The sequence below is a fragment of the Cyprinodon variegatus genome, unplaced genomic scaffold (assembly GCF_000732505.1).
Source record: "Cyprinodon variegatus isolate N-32 unplaced genomic scaffold, C_variegatus-1.0 Scaffold129, whole genome shotgun sequence".
NCBI classification, from domain to species: Eukaryota; Metazoa; Chordata; class Actinopteri; order Cyprinodontiformes; family Cyprinodontidae; genus Cyprinodon; species Cyprinodon variegatus.
The window spans coordinates 165,978-175,125 of NW_015150582.1; the positions used below are offsets into that span (position 1 = coordinate 165,978).

Here is a 9,148-nt window from a genome sequence, read left to right on the forward strand (position 1 = left end):
TTTGGATTACTGCCTCAGTTTTTGTTAACACTTCATAAATCCACAAGAAACTCACCTCTGCCTCCCTGCCTCTGCATTTTGGTCCTCTAACCACAACCAAATCCTGACAAGGACATTTCAGTAGAAAGGCAATTCAAAGAGCTGTAGATGACAAAAAGGAAAAGAAAAATACATGGCTGTGGTGAAATAACACACCACAGCCAATGAAAGCCAATAAAAATGTAAAAGCCTGTAATTTTTAGAATAAGATTATAGGAAGTTGGACTTCATGTTTCATGTTTTATGTTTAGATGGAAAATTCAAAGGTCCCTCTAAATAAATACGTTTTTATTCCCTATTAAAAGATTTCAGACCCTTTACAGTTTTCTCGAAGTTAATTCCAGATTAGTGGAGCATATGAACCTAGAGTTTAAAGAATCCATTCTAACTTTACACATTTAAATAAGACAGAAATGTATCGCTCACCTAGACATGCTAAAATGCATTCTGGGGAAATAATGTTTTAAGGTTTGATGATGCAAAGATTGGACACCATCATGCTTTTGCTGCCACTATTGTGGTGCACTGTAAAAAGTGAGTGGTGAAATCAAGATGGAGGATCACAGGATCAACCAGTTATTCAACTTTGTTTTCCAAATAAGCTGCTACAGCATCATTATTATTGACCCATAGCCAGGGCTGGATTTGAAAGGATGTTATCCCCTGTTCTGAAGTCAGTTTGTTTGTCCGGTCAACAGAAGAAATAGTTTATTCATGTGAAATATAGTATTTTTAATTACCTACAAAAGTCTAGCCATAAGCATTAAAAACAACACACTGAAACAACTTAAAGGTTTCCGTCTATGTGAATTTGATCTGTATAATGATTGGGTTTCACTTTTTAAATTGAATTACACAAATAATGGAATTATTTAATAAATTATCTATGATAGCATTAATGTGAAAAGAAGCGTTTGTACACCCTAATCCCAGAGGTTGATAATCTGGGTCTAGAAAGTAAAAACCCAGTTTACAGTTTTTTTCATCCATTTCATTTCACTTAAGCAGGTGATCAGCCCCCATTATGTGTTGTGGAGCTGGAAATTAAAATGGATAAAACTAAGGTCTGTACAGGTTTTTGCTATCCAGCCGTGCCTAACCCATCATGTGCACGTCTCTATGTTCATTTTCACAACTTGTTCAACTTTACTTTTCCTTCAAATGTACAAATAAACACACCTCTCTGTTATGACCTTTTGGTGTTAAGATTGCTTTTTGTTGAATGGGTGTATCCATATAGATTTTGTGTTAGGTTTTGTTCATTACTTATGTGCTTTGACCTTTTTTATTTGAGTTTACCTTTAGTTTGATACATTTTTCCATTGGTTTATAGTCTCTGACTCAGTCCAATATTCTTATTATCCACCATCCTTAAGCTTCCCCTGCTCAGCACTCTCCTCTCTGAGCTATTCAACTTTGCCTTGATTATTTTACCAGGTTGTTATTCTCCACTCCTCCCTCAATATATAAGCTCACTGGCTGCAACTATTCGTTCCTGCTTCCTGCTGTTACACCAACTGCACTCCATGGTTTTCTTTTCCTGTAATCCTTATCAGAACTGTCATGATGGGTCTCTGTGATTAAACCCACATGCAGAACACCACAGGAAACTGAGTAAAAGTTTAACAGTTTATTTTGGTAAACACACAGAGAGTAAATATGGCACTGGTTCTGGTACAGGTCCGGGACTGGGTTCACAGAGTAATCTGCAGAGAGGGATTGTTTGGTTAGCCAGAAAGCAATGGTGTCTTGACAGAGTTTGATTCTGAGTTGTACCTGATGAGGTTCAGACTGATCGGTGGAGAGAGGGAACCGGTTGGGTCCAGAAACTGTGGGTTCAGCAGAGAGCTTAGCAGCGGCAGAGCTTAGCTTCAGGCTAGCGAGGTTCAGACCTTGAGTTGTTCTCCAAGTTCTCTCCTGAGAACTAGCAGGGAGATTCAGACTGAGGATCTTCAGGTTTGGCTTCTTAGGACAGGCAAACATGAGCTCCTCCAGAGCTACAGACTTCAATCAGGTTTCAAATAAGGCAGAGAAGACATAGGCTGGTTAGAATCAGGGTTACTCTCCAGAGCAGACAGAGATTCTATGTTCAGGCTGAGGCTCAGGTTCTGCTAACCAAAACTGGTCAACACTCCGGCGCTGAAGGGAAGTCAAGCCGCTGCTTAAGTAGCTGGTCTCCTGATGAGATGAATCAGCCTCAGGTGTGCAGGTGGCTTCAGCTCAGGAGACCCAGGGCGCTCTCTGCTGGAGAAAGGTGACAGATCTCCAGATCCCAACAAGAACCAGGTTTTTGTCAGTCAATTTTTGCATGTGGGTCCTCCGCTACTGCTAAATGCGACTGTTCCATAGCTGCATAATGGAATATCTATAGCTATGTATGTATAACTGCATATAATTCATAAGATTAGTTCTTCAGGCTATTAATATCTTCCCTTAGCATATTGAATGTTATATTTCAGTCTGCTCTATCTATCTTATTGTTTTGGTTGATCAAATTGTTTATCTGAAGTTGTTCTTTGTTTGATTTTAATCACACTTATGCATTCATGCTCCTAATGCTAAGACCTCATGTTATTCTGCATGCTCATCACGTCTTGTTTTAATGACTGCTGCAGGTTGTGCAATGAGCCTTTGTCTTGACCTTCTGCACACTTATGAGACGATCCAGAAGAAGAAAAAAAAGCATCAAGTTAATTTGAAATGCAGCAGAATGTAAAAAATAAACCTTGCTGACCATTCTTTAAGAAACAAACATATATCTGTGGTTCTGTCTCAAGGTTAACTGTATATTTTCCTGCAATAAAAACTATCCTGATTCGCTGCTACCTTTAAGATCTCAGCAAATTTTCCCATAATGAATCTATTTCTTTCTACATCACTGTAGTGCTGTTCTGAGTAATTTCAGTCTCTAAGTGATGTGACTGAGACATAAGAGAGGAGTGGAGGAGAGAGGAGAGTCAGCCCCTCCCCTGCTGTTCACACCCCTCGGATCGGATCGGATAGCAGCTGGTTGTACTTCTCCCCTCGGAGATCTGGTCTGCCCAGCAAACTCTGCTCATGTGTGTTGTAGCAAACTGACAGATGGGACCACTGATCTCCACTGCTCACTGCTGGAGAAGAAGAGGATAACCCCTGATATCATCAACTGAAGGTAAAGCAGAGGCTGTTGGGACTCTGCCAGTTGGGACAAATATTTATTACTCTGCGGAGGAAGACAATGACTGGATAGTCACCACGGACCAAGTAAAACCTGCATGCTTTATTGTTTCTTTTGTATTTGACACAATGACATGCCTCTAATTGTATGCATTTCTAGGATATTCTCACAAACCTCACTAAACTCACATCTTCCCTAAAAGATGCTCTCTGTTCTAAACCCCAAAGTCAAATTCAATGTATTTGCTCCGATTTTGTCACAGACCGGCAAAAATTACTTTACAAATTATAATGTTTAAATGACCATACGTAAAAAGTATGACGTGAAATTCAAGTCAGACTTCCAGAGCTAACACTTTATAGAACCACCGTTTTCTGGAACTATAAGTGAAGAAGGGTATAAAATAATTTATCCTTTCTGCTCTTAAAAATTGTTCATATTGAGAGTGTATGAGAATTTATTTTGCGCTGTTTTGTCTCGGTTTCTTAAAGGTATATCGGAGGACATTCTTTTTCCTGGGTGGATCATTAAAATAGGTGGTCATCCTATTGTCAATTATTCTGGTGATATGTTTATGTAAGGCCGTCCTACGTGCTCGTCACCATTTTCACTTACTGGTGGTGAGTCTCACATAGAGGAAAAATTGCAAATCTTCTTTTGGAAAGTAAGCTTGGAAAGTAAGCTAAGCAACAACTTTTAAACAGAGCGTGCATGAGGAGAAATGGGCTTGTGCATGCTCCCACACTCGTTGAATAGGTGTTCCATCTCGGAGGTAAAGGGTTGTGCATGTACATTTTTTTTTAAAGTGGAGAGGGCGGGTCTCTACAAAAATATGCAAAAATCCTCCACTATACTTTTAATTGCATCTTAGGGTTGGATTTTGACAGGTTCATACCAATACATGATTATGCTCGCATCTAAACCAATCCTTAGGTGTTTCCCTACAACCACATACCTGACAAATCAATGGTGGATTATCAGGCTTTCATTAGAACTAACCGTATACTGAGCTAATGAAGTCTTTTACATGGGGTGTGTGGTGTTATTGTTCAGTAATTTTATTCAAGATTAATGATGTTTAAAAGCTCCAAAAATGTTGGGTGTGTTACTTTAACGTTTCTCTACACTGTGTGTTGCAATACAGCATTGAGAATTTAGAAAATAGGATTAAATGCAGTTGCTATCAGCAGTGTAAGTGATTAAAACCATGCTTTATGTACTGGTGTCCTGAATACCCTGTTTTGAATGGGTATCAATCCAAGATACCAGCTAAGCGAATAAACACTAAAGGAGTATACTAAAGGAGTTTTTCTAATTGATTTTATTTGTGTTTGCTCAATGGAGAGTTGAGTCCCAATTTTCTGCAAAAAAAAAAGCTAGACTGCTTCCTATCCTTCTACAGAACCTCATAATCCAGTCCTTTAATCTGCTGGAAGAGAGGCCATAGGAAGAGATCTACTCTAAAAGCAATCATTTTTTACTATTTTCTTTCTGCTTAACAATCCATAATGCTGTGTTAACCAATTGCATTATATCTCAATACAACAGTTTAATTTGATATCATGTACATTGTTTATTCTTTTTTTTAGAGCATCAAGAATCTGCTCTGGATATTGGTTCCACAAATTCAGGATCGTGTGGAAAGAGTCCCAACATCATGCGGGCCTCAAGAAGATGCTTCCTCCTATTTCTGCATCTAGCTTTAGTGTTTCCTGTGGTTAGAGTTAATCGACTGCTAAAACGAAAGTCTCTGGACCACAAAAGACTTTGTGTGTGTGCTATTAACATCATCAGCTGCTCTAATTTACACCTAGAAAATGTCACTTTAAATCTTCCTAACCATACATCCGTTCTGGACCTCAGCTTTAACAACATCACAAAACTCCTTGCCACGTGGACCCTGACTGACCTCAACATGCTACAGACAATGCTGCTGAACAACAATCGTCTCACCTTTCTCTCCTCCGAGGCATTTGTTCATGTGAAAAAGCTTCGTTACTTGGATCTCTCTTATAATGGCCTTACCCTACTGGATGAGTTCATCTTTGAGCCGCTGGAAGACCTTGAGGTGCTTGTCCTTTTCAAGAACCACATTTCTAAAATTGATCGCACTGCCTTCTCTAGCATGGGCGCCCTACAGAAGCTTTACATGAGCCACAACCAGATCTCACGCATCCCCTTGGAGGTGCTAAAGGAGCGAAGCAAGTTGGATACTTTTAAACTGCTGGATGTTTCCTTCAACAAAATCAAGGACCTGCCAATAAAGGAGCTCCAGTCCATGCGTGCCTGGATGAAGAATGGTGTCTACTTTCATAACAATCCTCTTACATGCAGCTGTGAGCTGTATAAACTGGTGGCAAGCTGGGACATCAGAATGTTAAGCTCTGTCTCAGGGTTTGCAGACAACCACACATGTACAATGCCAGACAAAAAGACTAAAGAAATACTGAACATCACTTGCAATGATGACAAGATTCTTATAAGAGAGGCTAATCTGGAGCAGAAATTGCTTCTTGACTGTGACACTAGACAGAAGTACATGGAAAAGAGATGGGTACTGCCAGGGAATATCTCAGCATCTTCAGCAAACAACACCAAGATCAAAGAGGGTGGTACTTACCTGGAGATAGGCCCACTAAAGCTTGAAGACTCTGGGGTTTACACCTGCTATGCTAACAACAGTTCCTTAATTGACACTGTCCAAATTACTGTGGTGGTGTTAAACTACACAAAGAGCCATGGGCTGGAGGATCTTAAAACAGCATACACCACCCTGGGAGCCTGTGTGATCAGTGTGGTTTTGATCCTTGTCTACCTTTATGTCACACCCCATTGCTGCGCTTGCTGGTCAGGTGAAAACACAGAGAAGGACGACCCTGGAGAGAGCCTGCACTCCTCAACCGCGAGCCTCCCTCTGGCACACGGAGAACAGGAAGCGGAGAACGGGGCCTTTGCCTTCAGATATGAAGCATCGCAAGAAAGTAAGGATCAGCTGGAGCTGAATGGGAGACTAAATCCTATAGGGGAGGAAGACGACGAGTGGTCGAGGGACAGCAGGAACAAATAGAGGTCTGAGGAAGGCCACATTAGTTCTGGGAGCTCTGATACTCCCATGATGAAAAAGTTAAAATCAGTAAAGATCAAGTGTTGCTTTGCATAAACTGTAGAGCAACTTTCAATCACAGCTTTTTTTCCACACAAGTAACAGGAATGTTTCAGTAATACACCACTTTCTACAGTCAGGGTCACTTCTGGTAAAGATTTGCACAAAGCCCTAAAATATTATTTGATTTCATTTTATATTGCAGGATATTGAACTTGAATTGCTTTCAGAAATCCAACTTTTGATTTGAGAATCAGAATTTCATTGAAAACAAATCTCCTGTTAAGAAATAATTATCTTGAACAACTTCACCAGTTTTACACTTATATAGGCATGCGTGATGTACCCTCTATCTGAAATGTAAATGAAACATTTTCTATGTAATACATCTTGCTTTATTTTTATGAGAGTTTGGCCAAAGGGAAGGTCCTTTTCTCCAAGTTTTATTTTAAAAAGAGAAAAAAAAAACGGATTCAGTTAAGCTAGAGATGATAACCATTTTTACGAGGAAAATAGTGATGGATATAAAAAAAAGAAAAATCCCAAAAGTCCCTGTCACAAAAAGTCTCCATGACTATCCCTGGATGTTAACTAGTTGAATGGGTGTAGTGTTGGGAAAAGCTTTTTATCTCTTTAAAAAATATGTGCAGTTTGATGAATATAAGCAAACCTTTAACTGGAGGTTTGTGCTGTGATCAGGTCACGACAGCCTATGTGACAGCATATCCCATAATGCTTTGCAGGGAGAGCTCTCTAAACAAAGCATTCCGGGATATACAGTATCTGCTCGTCTAGTGACCATGGAGGATCGCTAGTTTTCAAATTTCAATTCCACTACTTTTTCATCCACTAGACGCTCGGACACTCATTTAAAACGCCGTAACCACTATATAGTGCCCTATATTCAGACACAGCCTAAGATTGAACGTTTTTGGCAACACCATGCCAAGCCTGCATGAAATGTAAATGTGTGATACTGCTTATCAATAGATCCCGAAAACCTTGTCAAAGAGTTCAACAACTTCATTTTTATCAATACCAAAGGAATTTTAGAAACAAATCTTGTCTTAAGTCACATTTTATCAGCGATGGGTCGTTCAGTATGATAATAATCAGTAACATGAAACCAAATTGACAGAGAAACTGTTCGTACAAGACAAAGTCAAGATCCTTGATGGTCATTTCAGACATTAATCATAAAGTAAACTAGTTATGAACAAACACAACAAGATTCAAGAAGACCCAGGACTATAGATAAATAGACCGTACCATAAGAAATGGTGAAATAATCCCCTCATTAAGCTCCAACTTTAAAAAAAAACCAAATACATAAGGGCTGGTCTATTGATAAATGTCATAATGGGATTTAAAGATCTGACCCACATGCAGAGAACCACTCAGAGACCAAGGGTAAAAGTTAACTGGTTTATTGAGGGTTAGCAAAACACAGATGGAGAGAGATATTCTACTGGGTAATACTGTTGGACCTCAATGGACTGGTGAACTGGAACCTCTGCAGGGGAGATCACAATTATCAGTTCAGGGACCGTGGGAAAAAAGACAGACGCTTGTATATTGCAAGAGAGGTACTCACGTTTGGCAGGGCGCTTGGTTATTCCTTGGATCCAGTTTGTGGGGTTAAATCCAGAGAAGAATTAACTCGTTGGAGAGTGGACAGGCAGACTAATGTTGGACCAAGAGGAGTAAAGTAGCGGACTGTCACTTGGTTTTCCAGAAGTTGACTTGAACGGATCATGTGGAGGTTTCCCCTTGCTTAGTGTCACTCAGTTAATCCTTCTTGGGGGGTAGAAGGTCCAGGCTTATCCAGTGATACAGGAAGGCTTCCTGCCGAAGAACAAAGACAAAGCAAGTTTAGACTCAGGGAGACAAGGCTAAGGTTGGACTCTGCTAATCTCAGTTTGGCTAGAGTACCCAATATTGGCAAACACTCTGGCGTCAAGGTAGTGACAGCCCACTGCTCAAATACTCCTCTGGTAAAGACCCAACGAGCCACAGGTGTGCAAGGAGGCCCAACAAGAACAGGGTACCATCTGGTAATGGAGAGAAGAAAAACACAAAAACAACCCACACAAACTGGAATCCTAACAATAAAGCATGATTGCAAAAAGTGTATAAATCAGCACATAAGCAATCAGCAAAAAGCTTTATTTATTCTTTATTCAAGAATGTTGCTTTAATAACAATTTCAATTTAATACAGTTTATTTATATAGCGTCAATTCACAACACATGTCATCTCACTTTACAGAGACAATTCAACCAGATCATACAGTCAAACTGATTTAAATTTCTCTATTTAAGGAAAAGCATTTGACTGCATCCACTCATGACTCAAAGGCAATCCCTGACACTAAGCATGCTTGTAGCAACAGTGGAGAGGAAAATCTCCCCTTTAACAGTAAGAAACCTCAAGCAGAACCAGACTCAGTGTGAGCGGCCATCTGCAGAGGCCAACTGGGTTTCAAGGAGACAGAAGCAGAGCTGGCTCCGTCCGCGAAACACATAGCTAGTCAGACAAACTCCGAAGCAGCTTCCATGTCAATAACAAAGTGCTACACATTATTAAGTGTGCAAAGCAGATTTGATTTCAAGGCTTTTCATAAATCTCTTTCAGGATTGCCAATAAGTGTGAAGGACAGTGTATATAGCTTTAATGTATCACTATTAAATTCCTAAACACTCATAAAGCCAAGTCTTTCTAACTAACTGTTTGCATTTATAAGGAAGGTACTTGGAAATGCTTTTAAGATCACAAACACTGAGAAACAAGGAACTCCGAACAGACAAACCCACTGCATGAAAAGTGAGATTTTCGTCCCCGTAAACCCC

At 39.9% G+C, this 9,148-nt stretch overlaps 1 protein-coding gene across 2 annotated transcripts; it reads left to right on the top strand.

Annotated features, from left to right (window-relative positions):
• Positions 1-3,078: 3,078 nt before the first annotated feature.
• Positions 3,079-9,142, top strand: LOC107085610 (amphoterin-induced protein 1-like). Of its 2 annotated transcripts, none has more exons than XM_015376051.1 (2): positions 3,079-3,190; positions 4,786-9,142. In XM_015376051.1, exon 2 carries the CDS (start codon positions 4,854-4,856, stop codon positions 6,261-6,263), a length of 1,410 nt encoding a protein of 469 aa, XP_015231537.1. In that variant the 5' UTR covers positions 3,079-3,190; positions 4,786-4,853; the 3' UTR covers positions 6,264-9,142. The 2 variants fall into 2 exon arrangements, with proteins under 2 accessions (XP_015231537.1, XP_015231539.1); XM_015376053.1 differs by having other exon boundaries at positions 3,101-3,282.
• The last annotated feature ends 6 nt before the right edge of the window (positions 9,143-9,148 follow it).

Excerpts from the sequence above, each read along its gene's own strand:
- LOC107085610 (XM_015376051.1), top strand. The coding sequence starts at position 4,854 with ATGCGGGCCTCAAGAAGATGCTTCCTCCTATTTCTGCATCTAGCTTTA.